Source organism: Arvicanthis niloticus, chromosome 8, assembly GCF_011762505.2.
Source record: "Arvicanthis niloticus isolate mArvNil1 chromosome 8, mArvNil1.pat.X, whole genome shotgun sequence".
Classification (NCBI taxonomy): Eukaryota; Metazoa; Chordata; class Mammalia; order Rodentia; family Muridae; genus Arvicanthis; species Arvicanthis niloticus.
Window position 1 is genome coordinate 37,237,069 of NC_047665.1, and position 19,068 is coordinate 37,256,136.

Here is a 19,068-nt window from a genome sequence, read left to right on the forward strand (position 1 = left end):
TCAGGCTGGTGTGTCCAGACTTTAGACACCATGGTATATCATTGTCATCTACAAACTTTACAAAATTCATGTCAAGAACTCCACAGCCAAGTCTGTAAAATTGCAAAAAATGGAAAAATCTGATGATGTCTTAACTAAATTTATAGTTTCGTGTTGTGTTCATAAGTATGTTGCCTGTAGACAAGGGTATTTGAAATTAGCCTCTTAGAAATTGTTTTTTTTTTTCTTCATATAGTCTAGGTTGAAATTTTAAATTTTTATTTATTGTATTTTGTTTGTGTATATATGGATGAAGATGAATGTGGGTGTGGAGGTCAGAAGACAACCCTGGGTGCTGGTCTCCATCTTCTACTTTGTTTGAGATACGGTCTCTACATGGAAGAATAGCTGGTGTGTGAGCTTCTCATAATTCTCCTGTCTCTGCCCCTCCATCTCACTACAGAAACACTGGGATTACAAACATGTGCACCACCATACCCAGCTTTCTGTGAGTTCTGCATATCCAAACTCTGTCCCTCATGCTTGCATGATAAGTGCTGCTCGCGCATGTGTATGTGTGTGTGTGTGTGTGTGTGTGTGTGTACACGCATGCTAAGCTATCCATGTGGAGGTTAAGGGACACCAATGATTGATCTAAGGTTGTCAGGCTTCTGCTGGAAGCACTTTTACCCACTGAGCCACCTCATTGGTCCTCCATGTTGGGCTTTTGAAGAACAGCCATTCCTCTGTATCCATCGATTCTAAACATTGCAACCACAGATGGAAAATACTTGACACATGTACAGTTTTTTTTCCTTGCCATTATCCACTATGGCAGAATAACTATTTCCCCATCAGTTACACTGTATTTGGACTCGTAATTAGCTCATAAGAAGATGATTTGAAGACCGGGAGATGTGGGGTATACAGAGGATCATTGTGTCATTTGATGTAAGGGGCGTGAGTTTCTGGGGATTTGGGTATCTGATTGGGTCCCGGCATCAATTTCCTGTAGACACTCAAAGATATGTGGTAAGTGTTAAGCTAATGTCTGTTTTGATTTTATGTAAGCATCAAGAGTTTTCAGAACCATGGTAGAAATGACCCCAGTGAACAATTACAGCAAGTGAACGGAAGGAAGCTGAAGGACAGAGGCTGCCTTCCTCTGAGCCCTGGGAGGCAGCAGGCTCCTGGGCACTTTCTCTTCCGCTCTGGTCTGAGTTCCTCCCTCAACTTTCACATTTTGTTATACTCTTACACCCCCAGTAAAGATAAAAGGAAAAGTTTGGGGAACTGATGGTTGAAGGATCAGAGTTCTAACTGCTGGGCCATCTCTGAAAACCCCTTAGGCTTTTTACTGAAGGCTGCACAGACCCTGAATCTGTGCAACCTCGCCTGAACTTCCTCTTGGCTGTATCAGGGCTGGAGCTGCTGGCTGCATCAGAGGGCCGGTGGCTGGGGTCTATTTGCACTTATTTAAATGGCAAATACAGAGCTGTTCTAAGTTCAGATGCCCTGCTCACAGGAACTTATGGTAGACTAGTATGGCCTAAGGGCCCTAAAAGTAGCAGGGAGATTTGCATACAGCCAAACTTTCCAACAGAGCGGGTATGCATATCTACCCGGCTACTTGATGACCTTACAAACTACCCACACTGTTTGGGAGAAAATTCACTGCCCTGTGTAACTGCAAAACAATTCCACTTGCTTCCCAAGATTGCTTACCTCCTTTCTCTCAAAACAGTTTGGCTTCTATGGCATCAACCAGAGAGACTTAACCCCTCTGAAGCTTAAACTACAAACAGTCACAGTCTCACGACACCTTGCACATTGGTCTTCAGGTATCATAATCTTCATGGACAAAGGCATAAAATTCCCTTTTTAGCCCCTGACTAGATTGATTTTTTACCTTGGTTCACAAAAGATGTTTGGAAGTATGTCATGAGGTCAAGGTCCTAGCAAGTAAAAAGATGGTTCTAGAACCCAGCCGTAGAGATTGGTGAGGCAGAGGACAGGAGGAAGAGGCATATGAGTTCTGAAAAGAACATGGGACATTCGCAGAGCCATGGAACACACAGCAAAGGTGGAGTGGACAGGGAGAAAAGGGTGCAGTGGGCTTTGAACAGATGGGAACGGCTACCCTGAGGACCTTCCTGTTTTCCCAAATACTGTAGGAAGTGATCCAGGGTTTTCTCATCTTGCTTAAACTACGCTGTTCAGCTTCTACGGATCCTCCCATGATGGCTGATCTTCATTGTCAACTGGAGAAAATCAGAATCACCGTGGCAATGTATGCCTATGAGGGCGCTGGCCGAGAGGTTTAATTGAGGTGAGAAGACCCACCCTGAAGGTGGGTGGCAGCATTCCACAGGACAGGGCCTCAGATGGAATAAAAGGAGCACATAAGTTGAGCACCAGCGTTCATCTGTTTCTTGACTGCTAACACCTGGTGATCAGCTGCATCATATGCCTGTGTCATATGCCTTCCCCAATGTGGGCTCCTTAAATTGTGAGCCCAAATAAACTCTGCCTTAAGTTGATGCTCGTCAGGTACTTCTTCACAAGTGGCAAGTAACGTCAGCATTCCTGTCGTCCTCCAAGGGATACCACATGCACACGAATAGCCATCAAATGCACAAATGGTTACTTGTACACGTGTATCAGACTATTGGGTTTTGGCATTATTTTTTATTTTTTACACATTTCCCCACACATTCTTCTTATTTTTTCCTCAGAAACGTCCATGAGTATTTATGTTGTTCTTTTTAGCTCAATGAATGACATACAATTATTGCTGTTATTATCGTATTAGCCAGAAGTCCTTTACTCTCCTCAGGATAATTAAAGGTAACATCTATTCTTCAGACGAAGAGCAGAGGATTTCTCATATGTATGTGTACTTGTCTGTGTAGTCTCTTAATATAATATGTAATTCATAAAAAATAGGTTGCCTAGTACATTCCTAAGAATTCCAGGTTTTTTTTTTTTTTTTTTTTTTTTTTTTTTTTTTTTTTTTTTTTTTTTTTTTTTTCCTAGAGCAGGGCAGAATGAACGGAAGAAACAGCTATGGTGGAGTTGGCCCAAACCCTTCTGAGTCCCTGAGTGCTGGCTTCTGGAAGTCTGATGTTAGTGGTAAACTGAAAACAATTGTTTCATTTTCTTTTTCTTTGTTCCCATAGGAACTCAGCCCCTGGAGCTCATTATGTAGAGGAGGATGGCCTTGAACTTGCAGCCCCCTTGCCTCTACTTTCTGAGTGCTCGTGTTAGAGGTGTATCAGCACGTCTGGTTCAGGTGGTGCTGAGTTTAGAATCCAGGCCTCAAGCACTCTACCAACTGAGCTACATCCCCAGCCCCAATACAATTGTCTAAAAACAATTGTTTGTTTTTAAGAGTGAAAATCTTGTTACCACAGAGGGGAAAAAAAAAATCACAGCATTAAACCAGGAATTGTTGGAAAAGGAGGCCGACAAAGTTGCATGCAAGACCATGCTTCCCACCCCAAGGACAGGAGAGTTATTACCCAGCAAGCAAGACAGTCAAGACACAAGAGTCATGCTGGGCTGCATGCACAGGCTCCCTGAAGTCAAGCACCTCACTCCAGGCTGCCCACACTCACATAGAATTCTAGCAGGGCCTTGGGGTTCAGGCTGAGGGAAGGCAGGTCACCGACAGAGTGGTTGTGGTGCAACGTGGCAAAGAAAGTGTCTCGCAAGGCACTCAAGACAGACAGCCGCAACCATCTCTTCAGAAGTCAGGGCGAGAAGGGCAAGTTAGTGGAAAGAAGCAGGTTAATGGGTTTCCCTTGGTAGTTAGCAGGGCTCAATGAAGTCAAGCAGGCGTCATTCAAATATACTTGAAAAGATTCATGTTGAAGAATGCTTGGAAAACCTACATGCCTTTCCCCACCTTTCCAAAAGTAAAGTCGAGTGAGGGAGAGACAGGCAGAGGAAGCCAGCCCTGTTCTCAGAGGGCCCAAGTGTCTCAGAACATTGCAACTTTAGTCATCACACAATCAGGGTGAATTAGGAATCAATTCTTCTCTCCATGTGTTTATGAGTGTGGTATGCATGCATGTACAGATACATGTGCATGTGTATATACATAGGTGAGGGATCCATCAGGCCTTTTTCCATTATTTTCCCATCTTATTTACTGAGGCAGGTTCTCTCAATCAAACCCAGAGCTCTATGATTATGGCTAGTCTCACAGAGACAGGTTCTCTCAATCAAACCCAGAGCTCTATGTCTCACAAGGTAGCCCGCTCTAGAGAGTTCCATCTCAGCCATTCTAGGCTAGAGTCACGGGTGGGCCAGCACCCTACCACCCCAGCATTTACAAGTGTTTTGTTGATCCAAATTCCAGTCCTCATGCTTGCCTAGCAAGCACCTTAACTGCAAAGCCATCTCCCCTGCTCTTGAAAGTCTCTGATGTGGGTGACACCCATGTCAAACTTTATGGGAACACCCCAGTTTTATCATTTCTATGCCAGAAATCACACTGAACTTACAAAGAAGGACTGGTCTTTGAAGGTAGGTGTTTCTGGGGTGCCCTGGCTGTACATGGACATCCTCCGCTGGAGAGCAGCTGTCTTGTTCCCAGAGCCTGACGACGGGGTCGTGTCCTCCACGTCAAAGGGACTGTAGAACAATAGGTTCTTAGGTCAGCACATTTATTAAAATCACTTGTTATCCCAGGATGGGGGAAGATGGCTTCTCATTATGACAGTATCAACTTAGTCATGTGGGAATGAGGCTGGTTTGGACCACCCTAGGTTGTCTGAAAATAAATAAAGAAAAACAATGTGCAGGCAGAAGACTGACTCTAGACCTGCTGTAGGGCCAGATCAAAGGAGCCTCGGATGTGTCTGTGTCCCCATGAGAGTTAGAGACATGAGTGGATTAGCTGCTCACATGTAACAGGATATTGGGAGAACCTGTAAACATTCCTCAGAACTTCTTCTGGATGGACTCTAGGCAGGTAAGTGACTAGCAGACTGTCATTCAGTGCTAAGGAAACCACAATCACAATGGTTTCAGATGTACTGGTTGCTGGTCACCGACATCCCATCACCCATCAGGGACAGTGACCTTTGACCCGTTCATTAACAACCACAGATTGTGAGCACAGAAAAGTCAGGCATGGGGTGCTGTTCGTGACAGTACAGCAGCAGCTTGGCTGTTGCCACAGCTGACTTTGATTTGTAACAGAGCCTTCCAACACAAATAGCAACATGGCATATTTACTCAAAAGCCAAGGGCTGGGATCTTTTTCATCAGGTGACTTTTAAAAAGAACACATTTTTTTTTTTAATTATTCCATTAAAGAATCTTCTGTGTTTGTGTGTGTGTGTGTGGGGGGGGGGGAAGGCTGGGTACAGTGTGAATGTAAAGGTCAGATGACAACCACAGGTCTCAGTCCTCCTCGTGAATCTTGTCTGAGACGATGTTTCTTGTTGTCTGCTGTGTACAGCAGGCTAGCTGGCTTCTGAGCTTCCTGTGATTCTCCTGTCTTACTGTAGGATTTCTGGGATTATTGACATATGCTGTTGTGTCTGGCTTTACATGGGTTGTAGAGATTTAAACTCAGTTCCTAATACTTGTGTGGCAAATGGTATCACAGCGCTATCTCCCCAGATCTTATTTTATTTTACTTTTTGAGGCAGGTCTGCTATGGCTCAGGCTGGCCCAACATTTGCTATACAACTGAGGTTAACCTTAAACTTCTGGCCCACCTGCTTCCACCTCCCAGATGCTGAGGTTACAGATATGCACCCCCACATTGGGTTATAATAAAACCTGTAAAAGTAGGCAATAGAAAAGGAGAGTTATGTGGACGTGCTACCTGGTGAGCTTTAAAGATTCTGATTCAGCAGTTGGGGCGTGGCCACTCCATGCTGATTCCATGGTTGGAGCATCAGTACAGAGAACAACAGTAGCCATCAGCCCTTGTCTTTCCATGATGAACGTGAAAAAAGGAACTTACTACCAGGTGATTTCCAGGTTCAGTTTGATGGTACCAAGGTCATTGATGTCAACAGCCACCACCTGGGGTCGGGCTGCAAACAGCTCTTTGGTCTCGCAGGTTACACTGCCTACTAGGATGTGAGTCGCCAGTCCTTTGAGTTCTGTGACCTGGCAGAGAAGGTGAGGGAGAAATGGAGCAATGTCTTATCTTCGTTTTTTTCTTAGTCAGTTGAGTCCTTATTTTAGAACTACATCTGTCAGGTATTTAAAAAAAATGTTACTTTGTTACAGTTACGTTGTCTCTGGGCTTTGAGAGCATCTCAACTAAAAGAGGCTTTGCACAGAGAGAAGCCTATGGGATGGAGGGTCTCCACCAAGGGATCATCGGGCCATAACACCAGGATGGAAGGAAAGACAACAAAAGGCATGGACACACTGTACCTTGATTGAAATGAACCCAACTATGAGGGGCAGGAAGACGGTTTCTTCTCCATCCCAGCTCTGTTTGCCGTTCACTTCTATTTTGCCCTTGAGTTTCCACCTCTGCCGGCCATACTTCATGAAAATCTGGGGTGAAGATATTAGGGAGCCTCTTGTTTCACCAGACCCCACTTTCCCTCCAAATTGCCCAGATCCAAGGGTCAGGAAACGGGCCCACACCCTTCATTCCCCTTCCCACCCAGGCTCGGTTCTCAGTGGAGCCCAGGAGGAGTATAGAGGAGATTTGACTTAATTAATTTATTTACTTGAAACAGAGTCTCACTATGTAGCCCTGGTTACCCTGGAACTAAGTTATCACTAAGTAGATCTGGCTGGCCTCCAACTCCCAGCCCTCTACCTGCCTCTGACTCTTGAGTGCTAATATCAAAGCTACATTGTTGCACATCTGGACTAGCTGAGGGTGTGGACATTTCTTTAGTAAGAGATGAGAGCAGGGGCAGGAGAGTTGGTTCAGCGGCTAAGAGCACTTGCAGCTCTTGTAGAGGACTGAGGTTTGGTTTCCAGAACCCACACCATGGCTTATAGCTATGTTAATTCTAGTTCCAGGGGATCCAACACCCTCTTCTGTCTTCTTCAGGCAACACACACACACACACACACACACACACACACACACACACACACACACGGTGTACCAACAGACATGGAGGCAAGCACTCACATATGAAATAAAAATAAATCTACATGGGTATTTTAAAAGTAGGTCATAGCTCTGTGTCAGTCTGTCCACTCATATAATACTTGTCTTTATTTGTTTGTTTGTTTGACCCTACATCAATCCATCAGCCATCGGAACTGTAGCTCTGCTGACCCCAGCTCCTTTAGAGACACAAGAACCACTTCCAATTCTACTTGTAGCCAACAGAGAGAAATAAAGACCCCTTCCTGGTGATGCTGGTAAGGGTTGGGACCGTCCATACTCTGGGCAGAGGAGGGCAGTTGGTGTGAATGCCCTCAGAGCCTCTTCAAGGAGATGAAATTATTACATGCATGGTCTTTTGAAGAAGGTAGAGACAAATGGCCCTTTGATTTTTAAGAAAGTTTTGGTTGTTCCGTTTCTGAGACAGGGTCTTACTGTGTGGCTCAGGATGTCTCAAATAACAATCCCTTCAAGGTATGAGCTACCATGCAGTTTATAAGTACATATTTTTTTAAATAAAGAAAACTCTATAATCAGGTGTTAGTCATGTTCAACCTTTGGGTATGAGCAGATGACACTGTCATACAGAAAGTTCACACTTGAGAACTGTGCAATTGAATTACCTAAAATTTTCACATACACAAAAAATATCTCCTGATTATGTGTAAAGTTTATAATTTTCTGTCAGGCCACATTTATATTCTTGCTGCATGCAGTCCCCAGGCCATGTGTTGGGCATGCCTGGTAGGTTTTATTTATTTTCAGTTATAAGACTTTGACTCAGTCATGACCCTAGATTAGATCTTGGATCAGAAAGTAAAGCTGCTACAATGTTCAGCTGGGAGAATACAAGTGTATTCTATCTCTATCTCATAGCATTTGTTGAAGAATGTTTGGTTGGAGCCCATTGCTTGCTCTTGCACAAGCTGGGAAACCCCATTGTCTGTTCTCCTTCTTCTAACCCAGTCTAAACTGAGAAAACTCTGAACAAATGAGTGTCATCAAAAGCCTTGTTCTGTATTTTTGGCAGTCGATGCGATCCACCTTTCTGACATAGCCAGCCCATTCAAGTGCTGGTCCAGGGACTTCGAGTTTAAGATACTTGGGCACAATCCCTGCTCCCAGCTGACATGTCATCACCCCTTGCCTAAGATCTATAAAACCCCTTGCCTTAGCCCTATTCTTTGGGACCAATAAACCCACCAAGGAGCAGCACCTAATAAACCTGCCTTTAATCAGGTCTGATCTGACCTATATTTGTGTTCCTTTAAAGAGAGAAAATACCCAAATAATGAGGCATTGTTAAAATTTGTAGGTGTTAAGAATTGTCTGGCGCTTATGTGAAAGATTGTGCTTTCAGTGTTGGGAGAGGAACTTAGGGATGAAGAGTCATGATTGGTGGGCAGCGACATAGCATGTGGATACTAATGGTGGGGTACAGGGAACCGCCATGTTCCACACATGGGAGTCAGTTCTCAGATTACCCTCCAAACTTTCTCACTGGTTCAAAATGTTAAAAGACAAATGAAACAAAAATAATAACAGCTGGACTCAGACCTGGTGGTACATGCCTGACATCCAAACTGAAGCAGGAGGATCACGAGTTCAAGGTTAGTCTGAGCAACTTTAAGAACTGCTGTTTTAAAAATAAAAAGTAGAGGCAAAGAAACGGCTCAGCCATTAAGAGCATATCCTCCTCCCTGTGGAGGACCCGAGTTCAGTTCCCAGCATCTACACGAAGCTCACAACTGCTCAAAACTCAAGCTTTGGTCACCTGCATTCCTGTGCACACACCCACACAGACACATATAGGCACCCCCTACACACACACACACACACACACACACACACACACACACGCACAATTTTTAAAAGTAAAACATTGACTGAAGATGTAGCTCAATGGTAGAGCACTTGCTTAGCATGTACAAGTTCCTTGGTTAATAGTATCAAAACAGCAGCAACAATACCAACAAACAAAACTATAGCCAGCTCCTACCCTTCAAGCCTTCAATGCCAACATATAGACCAACACGGTACTTACTTCATATTGATCTCCAGGACAAAGGCGGGCAAAGCCAGCCAGACCTGTAAACAAGAGATTGGACTGTGAGTTGCAGAACACATTTCCTTTCTTTGGAGGTCCAATTTGTTATTTGTTAAAAACTCAAGTAATATGTTAAAGTGGAGATAACTCAGGTAACAGGTTGAGGAGCATCTTCAGAGAATAGCCTTTGTAGGGATGTAGAGGGAGTCTATCCATTACAGCTTGCAGGACACACCCTGATAGGGTGGTGGGAGGAGGGTTCCAGGACCAGGAGGCTGTTGGGTGTTTAGAACTCTGTGTACCTTTGGCAGATTTCAGGATCAGGGCAGCAGGACCAGAAAGACCTATTCTTTCCCCGACCAAAATATTCCCACGAAAATAAACTGGCCTCTTGATTTTCCTTGTGTCCCAAGATCTGTGACACTAAATACCTCCCTTGTGAGTCCTTGTCCCCATGCCCATTGCTTGTCCACAGCACACTCATTTCTGTTTTTCTCATTTTTTATATTGCACAGTGATGCCACTGTTGATGCTTATGAACTTGCTAGAAATAGACTGTCATGTACCCCAAACTGGTGATTAAGAAAACAAACCAAGGGGCTGGAGAGATGGCTCAGCGGTTGTGAACACTGACTACTCTTCCAAAGTATATGGGTTCAATTCCCAGCACCCATGTGGCAGTTCATAACTGTCTGCAACTCTAGGATCTGACACCCTCACATAGACATGCATGAGGGCAGAACTCAAATACACATAAAAATAAACATATATGAAAAAAAAACAAACTAAATCCAATCAACCAACTACCAATAGCCTGTTCCTTCAAAAGAAGAGGTGTGTCTTAGGGTTACTTTTGCGGTGATGAAACTCCATGACAAAAGCCACTTGGGGAGAAAAGGGTTTATTTAGCTGAAGCTTCATTGTCACTGTTCATCACTGAATGGAAGTCAGGACAGGAACTCAAGTAGGGCAGGAACTTAGAGTCAGGAGCTGATACAGAGGTCATGGGATACAGAGGTTATGGAGGGTTACTGTTTATTGGCTTTCTTAGCCTGCTTTCTTATAGCACCGAGGACCCCCCAGTCCAGGGATGGCACCACCCACAATGGGCTGGGCCCTCCCCTATCAATCACAAATTAAGAAAAATGGTCTATGGCTGGATCTTATGTAGTCATTTTCTCAAATGAGGTGCTCTCCTCTCAGATGACTGTAGCCTGTGCTGATTGACAGAACCAGTTAGCACAAGGCTTTCCTTCCCCTGTGCCATCTGCAAGTCACTTTGGAGTGGATGGCTCCACTTGAGGCCTACTGCTTCAGCAGTAACACCTTATCAGAATACATGGCTGCCACCCTGGGACAGCTTGGGAGTCCCAGCTTTCGTCCCCCTGTCCCCCTTCCTATAGATATTTACTGAAAGCCCACCGTGTGAGGGTGAAAATATTAATTTACATTTTAAATGTTCTTGTGAAAAACATTTATGACAAAATTGCCGTGAAAATTTAGCACAGGTTTTTTTTTTTTTTTTTTTTTTTTTTTTTTTTTTTTCTTCATTTCCAGCCTTTTGAGTCCCGGGGCGTGTTTCTCTTGTGTTTGTACATGCTTGTGCATGTATGCACGTGCACATGTGTGCCTATGCTTGTGGAAGCCAGAGTTCGATACTGATACTGTTATTGTCCCCCTCAATTGCTTTAAACACCTTATTTTTTGAGATAGGCTCTCTTAGAGGTTGCTGTTTGGTTAGCTTGGCTGGCCAGAAAGCATAGGGACTCAACTCCCCTCCCCCTGCAAAGCTAAATTGGGATTATAATCCCATGACACTATGCCCAGCCTTTTCTGTGGGTTCTGTAGGTCCAAACCCGTATCCCTTTGCTTGCTTTATGCCGTCTTCCCTGCCCTGGGTTGTGTTTCTAGCAAGCAAGATTTTACTCATGTAGACATACTAAAGATGATGTCACACTGTACGTTTTACCTTCAATGAATGGTTCAATTAATAGATGGTGAGACTCTCGAATGGACAAATCTGCTTCCCACTGGCCCATGGTCACAATTATGAATACGATGAATCCAGGGGAAGCTTCAAAATAAACTCGCCTTTTACCATCATTCGTCACTAGATGGCAGCAGTTCACCAACTTGGCATGCCTTTTAGTTAGGGAGCCCAGCTCTCTAGGACCAGCTCTCACTAACAATTAGAAGCTAATGAGCCACTTAGGAGGACCCACTGTAATAAAAGCAGGGTTGGAGGAAGCTATTTTCATGAATAGTTCTGGAGCACTTAGGCTCATTCCCCACCCCCACAAAAACACATCTGAAAGAAAGCATTACTGGCTGGCTTTTATGATGTGCTAATTTGAATAAAACCCGATTTACCCTTTGAAAACCTACACATTATCAGCTCCTGGTTAATCCACTGCCTGTTTATGTATGAGGTGACAATAGAGACCCTGCTTCAGGGAAGGTGACCATGTACCATGATGGATAAGCTGAGAAGGGGGGGGGGTTCTTTGACAATCTCCCTTCTCAAAAGCACCAGAAATTTTATATCATGGGAGAGGGAGAGCTGTGGTCGTGATGGATTTTGGGTCTCTCTGCCCATGGGATGAAAGCACTTTATTGGCATCCCTTATAAGGCATCTCCCAGCCTCTGGTGACAAAGGCAGCAGGCAAGAGGAACCAATTCCAGGCAATACTTTTCAAAGCTCCCCAGGTGATGGTATTCATGGCATAGGCTGTGGCGTGAGCACCTATGCTGGAGCACCTATAGTGATAAGCCGGACTTTGGGGCCTGGCTGGGTTCTTCCCATTCTGGCCCGAGGCCCTGCTGGCATCTCTACAGCTGCAGAGAGCTCAGTGTTTTCTCAGCTGCTTGGTGGTAACTGTTGTATCAGCTAAGACATTTTCATTATGGGCACTCAGAAACCATCCCTGGCTTCCCTCACATGGGGCTTCTACCTTTTTGATCTAACAGCTCTTCCACAGCCTGAATGGAGGACAGGGTGCTGCCCTCAGTGTGACTGTGAATAAATGATGTCCCCTGGCTCATGTTTGAACATTTGGTCACCAGCTGGGTAGCTCTGTTTTGGGAGGTTATGGAGTCTTCAAGAGTTAGGGCCTAGCTGGAGGGAATCAGATACTGGAGAGTGGATCTTGAGGTTGACGGCCCTGCTCTGCTCCCAGCCTCTATTGGGCTTTCTGATGCACCCTAACCCCCACCTCAGTTGCAGACTCCTCCAACTCTCACAGCTCTCCTTCCCACAGTGGGAGAAATCCCTCCAAACCTTAAGCCACAATCAATCCTTTTTCTCTTAAGTTGCTTCTTTCAGAGAATTTATCACAGTGGAGGAAAGTTGCTGTTACAGCCACACAGCTGCTCGCCTGGCTCCTTGTGCCACTTTGCTCAGAAACGGTTCTGGTCAGAGAAGTACTCCATTGTTTCCCAGTTCTGCCGTGACCTTCCTAAGAGTGCACCTCAGACTGTAAGGCAAGTTGCCAAGTACCAGACAGCTGGGTGTCTTAATCCTGGCGTTCCTGCTTCATGGCAGGCTTCCTAGTTCACCAGAGGCTGGCCTGTCCTAAAGGCCATGGTGCCGAACTAGCACTGACCTGCGGGCAGGTGTACTCCTGAAACTCATTTGAATGAGGTGATCATTGGGAAGAAAAGCAGTTTTCTGTAAGAGACTACAATTCTTAGCTTCTTTCCTGGTCTGGGGTCCTGAATCCAGCTGGGCACATTTCAGAATCTGGCCTAAACAGCTCCCCGCTGCACTCATAACACTTTCTCTGACAGCTTTGGGCAGCATCCCTGTCTTCAGGAAGGACTTTTGGTTTAGTTGTTCTAGCCAAAGGTTAGTTTAGGAAGCTCTCTCCACTCCTCCAACCCTCTCCTCAGTGGGAACTTTCTCTTAAAGTTTTAATTTTTCTTTTCTTCTTTCTGTCTGTCTGTTCCTCCCTCCCTCCCTCCTCTTCTTCCCTCCCTCCTTTCTCTTTTTCTCTCTTTCTCTCTCTCTCTCTTTCTTTCTTTCTTTCTTTTTTTCTTTCTTTCGACAGTGTCTCACTCTGAAGCCTAGGCTGGCCACAACTTCATAATCCTGCCTCAGACTCAAAGTGCTAAGATTGCAGGCAAGGGCCACCAAACCTGACTTAATTCTCTTTTTTCTTTTGAGACAGTTTACTATGTAGCTCAAGCTAGTTTTGCACTCAGATCCTCTGGCCTCTGCCCTCAACAAGCCCTCCATCCACCCTGGGCTCGGGCTTCTACAGCAGTCTGATCATGTGATTGGTCCAGTTGCTCATGCATGCCCACTGAGCTACTCAGAGGGTCCCCTCCACCCCACATCTTCAGACAACTGTGGTATCCAGGGGTCATGAGGTGGCAAAGGCTGGTGTGTATAGCTTAGCAGCTCTTGTCCCCATGTCTTTATCATCACCACTGCCAGGACAACTGCCTTTCAGATTGTAGTTAGTTATGGGGTTGAGCAAAAAGGAAGTGTGGGAGGGTGTGGCAGGAGGAACTTGGGGTTGTCAGATCTGCAAATGTGATGCAAGTGGTTGGTTTTGGGAACAGGGCTGGGGGGGGTGGAGGTTGGGTATATGTTAATCAAATATAATGGACAGGCAGTGGCTCATGAGAATCTAGGATGTCATGGCATCTGGGAGGTTTTCTCCTTTTGTGGAGAGAGAAAAAAATGGGGCATGCGCACTTGTGTGCATGTGTTTCTGTTTTTTTTTTTGTTTTTTTTTTGTTTTTTTGTTTTTTTTTTTTTGTTTTTTTTTTTAACTTTAGGAGGGTAGAGGTGATAGAGGTTGAGTTTGGGGCAACCAAGAAAGAATATGAGAAAAGTGTGCTCACTGCCTCAGCCCAAGCACCCAGTTCACAGTTAGTGACCAGGGCATCTCCATTTGGGGCAGAAGCTTACTGTCTCCAGGTCTGAGATTTGGATAATGTGGATAGGTGGGTCATCCCTTCCCAATGCCATATGATTCACATGCCTATGTTTTAGGCTCAAGGGAATCCTTTCTCTGATCTTCACCTAAAATCTGTCACAGGTGAGCAGATTTGGGGAGATAGGGTAAGGACTATAGTTGAGAACTTAGAGTGTGAACCTTGTGTATGACCTTCAGGATAATAAAATATAACTTTTGTTATACAAACTATATGTGTCTACCTTATTGCTCGAGACAGTGACTATAACTTTAGCACTTAGTGGGAAGCGAGTGGTAAGAATATCAAGAGTTCAAGGCCAGCTTCAGCTATGTAGCAAATACTACATGAGACCCCTGTCCAGAAAGGAGGAAAGGAAGGGAAGGGAAGGGAAGGGGAGGGGAGGGGAGGGGAGGGGAGGGAAGGGAAAGGGTGGGGCTCTGAGAATTAGTGAGGCATAACCCTTTGGATGTGTCCATGAGGGTGTTTCCAAGGTCAATTGATTTAGAAGACACACCCTGAATGTGGTGACCACATCCTTCAGGCTTGGTTATTGGACTGAATAAAACCAACCAACCAGCCGGGCGGTGGTGGCGCATGCCTTTAATCCCAGCACTTGGGAGGCAAAGGCAGGCGGGTTTCTGAGTTCGAGGCCAGCCTGGTCTAGAGTGAGTTCCAGGACAGCCAGGGCTACACAGAGAAACCCTGTCTCGAAAAACAAAAACAAAACCCAACCAACAAACAAAGGGGTGTGTGTGGTGGGCAGACATGAGCATTTCCCTTTTTCTGGTCCTGGTCCTGGGAAGTTTGAGTAGTCTTAGCTGCAGACCCCCACAGCCATGAGCTCTTCTATAACCTCCCTGCCATGACCAACTGTTCCTAACTCAAGGCATAAACTACAGCAAATCCCTTCTCCCCAAAGTTCCTTTTTTTAAATCAGGTATTTGTCACAGAGATGGGAAAAGTAACTAATGTAGGAGCCAGAACCCTAGGATTCAGCTTCAAGTCTGACAGCAGCTTACTGTGTGACCCTGGAGATGTCATCTCATGTCTTCTGGCTACTGGCATCCACACATGAAATAGAGGAAATTATCTCTCTCATCAAAAATGGAAGCATCGGATAGGAGTGAACATCAGAAGCAGGACTTGAACAGCCCTTGTCAACAGGGGTGGTGACCCCACTCTCCGTGTGTTGGCCCATGTGCCCTGGGGCAAGAGCAATCCTTGTGGTAACAGTGGCAAAGGAACTTCCCTCTGTAAGCTAGGCTGCAATGAACCAGGCTGTTGACAGAATCATCCTGAAAGCTTAAGGAGACCCCTAGAACCTCCATCCTGGCTGTATAGACTCTAAACTGCTGAGAGGGAGCATGGATCCAGAGTGGTTTTGAACCACTGACTCAGGTAGAGACCTAAGTGGAAGCAAATAGACCTGGAGAGTTGGAAAGATGCAGATGTCCAATAGAGGCAAGACACTGTGCACGTGCATCACATAATTGCCTGCTGCCTGAGGTCAGAAGAGGGTATCAGATCCCTGGGAACTGGAGTTACCAGTGGTTGTAAGCTGCCATGTAGGCACTGGGAACTGAACCCACATCCTCTTCAAGAACCACTGGGTGTTCTTAACTACTATGCCATCTCTCCAGCTCCACCCAGAACCACTTTTAAAGGGTATTTCCCTCCTCTCACTCTTCTTATTGCAGAACGTAGGTAAGGTAATAATCCCCATTAGCAATTTAAGGATCAAACTGTTAATATAAAAACCAACCCAGAGAGAGAACTACAGGGGCCCAGCTGTTCAGCTACAGTCAAATGAACCAAACATGGGAGAGAAAAGGGCTGGCTGTGGTGGCACTGTCCCACAGCCCTGACGGGTACCGTGGACACTGCAGTGTTAAGTCTCACCATGGCTAGGTGGAGTTCCTTCTTCTTTTGTGCTGCAGGTGCTGTAGTCTAAACCAACAATGCTCTCGATTAGAACAGAGCAATATGGGAGCAGATGAACAAATGATTGACGTGACAGTGACGGCAAGCCATGGTGAGATGGGTATGGTGAGATGGGTATGGTGAGGCGGGCCTATAATCCCAGCACTTGGCCCATTACAGGAGGAGGATTGATTGCCATGAGTTTGAAACCGGCCTGAGTTACAAAGAAAAAATTTGTCTTCAAACTAAAAGGAAAATATTCAAAGTAGATAAATAAACAGATTGCTAAATGGCAATGTGAAGAGGCTGCCAGGCAAGTCTAGAAGGTCGGAAGGGGGTTTGTGTTAGATTAAAGGGAGCCCAGCTGACAGCTAATTATAACACATGGACCCTGTGTGGGTCCTAATTGAAGCAACGCAACTCTAGGAAGCATTCGTGAGACAGCTGGGGATATCTGCAAACGAACTAGGTTAATAACAGAGGCATGCTAATTTCCTTAGATGTGATAATGGGACAACGGGCCAAGGCACTGCAGTTACGTAAGACGCCCTATTCTTTCAGAACGGTACTGAAGTTTACAGGCGCTGCTGACATACTTGGCTTTTCCTCCTCTGGTGTTTTCTAGTTCATCAAAGGGAAAGGAAAGAGTGGCAAAGCCTTGGTGATTACTGAGTCATGGGATACTGGGGTTTTGCTGTTTCACTCATTCGATAAACACCATTTTCAAGTGTGAAGGCAAGGTTCAAGAAGAGACCCATCAAGAAATTAGCATGAGTGGAAGGCCCAAGAGCAGGCAACCCTCTCTGTCTTTGCAATAGCACACCTTCTCGAGAAGCTCTGTGGACATGGCATCTTTATCCATCTCTGAACAAGGACAGATTACCTTTCATCTTGATGGAGAATTCTCCCAGCAGACTCTCCAACTCTGCTTCAATGGTGCACATGTTCTGCAAAGAGCATAGGAAACGGTGTTAGATCCGCCTTCCTCTGCACAGTGGCAAAAGGCATTTCCACAGTGATCGCACTGAACAGGAGGCATGCTCTGTTTCCTGTGAGTACCCAGTACCCACTGCACGACAGGCAGAATGACGTAACGCTTCTAGTGCATGGGATAGCTGGGGCTTAGATGAACAAGTTAACTGATATCCAAGTAGTCAGACAGCTCTAGACTTTGGATGTTCTAAGAACAGACTCAGGACTGTACAAAAAGGCAGTACTATTGTGATGGGGAATCAGCCATGCACACCTATAGGACGAGAGCCATGCTCCAGGTTAAACAAGCTGGATCAGCCACTCTCTAGTGTGTGCCTGTTTCATAATACCATGTCATATACCATACATTTATATGTATCTTTTACTTAATAAATAAAAAAAAAATTAAGTAGGAAGCAGCCAGGCTTGGTGGAATGTGTTTTTAATCTCCGTACAAGGAAGGCAGAGAGTTTGTCCTCTGGGGCTTGTGTTTATGAGGGGAGCCTAGCTTACTTAGAGAGTTCCAGACTAGTGAGAGAACCTGTCTCAAAACAAAACAAACCCCAACAAAATGGATGGTAGCACCCAGGAGGATGCGGGCTGAGGTCTTCCTCAGGTTTCTATGTCTGCCTTTGTACATTACACACAGACATTCGTACATACACAATTTTGGGGAGGGGGACAAGGAGCATAGAAGTTTGATTCTACCCAAGTAAGGCAGACTTTCAATGTGATGTTATGAAGCAGAATGATGACCCTCTGGGTTGAGAAGGGGTCCCCTCCTCGCTGTGGTGTTAAGGGAAAGAGATACTGAGGGTTATAACCTGACCATACCCAGTCTACCACCCCAGTATCAGATGACCTAATGAGATCAGTTGGACTTCAAGTGTCCCAGCCAGTGTGTCTCTCCAGTGAGAGCTTCCTGAAGCTCAGCTGAGGCAATGCAAGCCTCTCTGCTATAGTAAGTAGCACTGGCCATCTCTGCTTCTGAGAACCTCTTCTTCACGGCCAGTTTCAACTGAGGCCCAGGCCTGTGCAAGTTGCTATTCTGACAAAAGTGAGGCCACTTAGTAATCACCAACAGGCTCAAACAGGGCATCAGGGAGCTCTAGAAGTCCCCAGGCTCTGCTTATTTGAGTCTTTGTTCTGCTCAGTGCTGTCACTCTTGTGGGACACAGGAGAATCTCGTGTTATCCTTCCTGTAGGAAGTCCTCAGGATGAACACTGGATCCAGCCAGGAATGAACACTGTTCAAAATTAGAAAATACTTGGGAACTGCTGCAGCTGGGGCTGCAGGTGGGATAAAATCACTTAAGGTTTTCAGGGCTTCGAAACTGTAATGCTTATTAGGGCTGTGCTGGAGCCTGTAATTTGGGCATGCTCAAAAAGCAGGTCATAGGGCTGGAGAGGTCACTCAGTGGTTAAGGGCACAGGCTGTTCTTCCTGAGGACCTGAGGTCAGTTCTCAACACCTCCGGTTCCCAGCTCCTACACTGTGACTGGTAACTACAGTTACAGCTGATCCAGTGCCCTCTTCCAGCAAGCACTTAAATGACTGAGTGATCACCACAGCACGTATTTATTTTGAGACATGATCTTGCTATGTAGTCCTAGCTGGCCTGGTAGTCACTAGTACTCAGCCCAGGATGACCTCAAACTTGCAGTAATTCTCCTGCTTCAGACTGCAAGTGTTGGGATTAGATTAAGCCCAGTTTACTCTATGAATTTAAAAGTATCCTTCTGAATTTAGGCGAAGAAGGGCCTAATGTTAAATCATGAAAATAGAAAGACTTATTTAGTTCAAGCAGTCCTGTGGTGTAAGCATAAAAGGATCATAAGATAGATGTTTGGCTCTGCGAATTGCCCACTAGATCCTGCTAGAGCCATGACTTCACTGATGACATCTGATCTCCCAATGAAGTCTCCAGGGACAGTGAGAAGTGCAGCTTTAATAATTCAGCCTCTTCATGAAGGGCATGCATTAGTGTTAGGTGACCCCCTAGGGGGTGAAACCCTCCCTGTCTGATGATACTTGGACCCCAGAGACTGTCAGAAACCAGGAAGATACATTACTGTTTATTTCTGTTCACAGCTCTTTATCTTGGATAAATCTCTCTCTCTC

The 19,068-nt window shown here is 45.3% G+C and overlaps 1 protein-coding gene across 7 annotated transcripts in view; it reads right to left on the reverse strand.

The window, feature by feature from the left end:
* The window catches only part of Ripor2 (RHO family interacting cell polarization regulator 2), a 219,954-nt gene that overhangs the window by 33,623 nt on the left and 167,263 nt on the right, over positions 1-19,068 (reverse strand). For 5 of the 7 annotated variants that reach the window (XM_076939230.1, XM_076939227.1, XM_076939228.1 and 2 more), the window contains exons 8-13: positions 16,859-16,922; positions 9,129-9,172; positions 6,385-6,510; positions 5,963-6,111; positions 4,488-4,617; positions 3,597-3,722 (exon numbers count right to left, since the gene is read on the reverse strand). In XM_076939230.1, the coding sequence (XP_076795345.1) occupies positions 3,597-3,722; positions 4,488-4,617; positions 5,963-6,111; positions 6,385-6,510; positions 9,129-9,172; positions 16,859-16,922 (639 nt within the window). The remainder of the gene's footprint in view (positions 1-3,596; positions 3,723-4,487; positions 4,618-5,962; positions 6,112-6,384; positions 6,511-9,128; positions 9,173-16,858; positions 16,923-19,068) is intronic. The other 2 variants (XM_076939231.1, XM_076939233.1) reach the window with 1 other exon arrangement.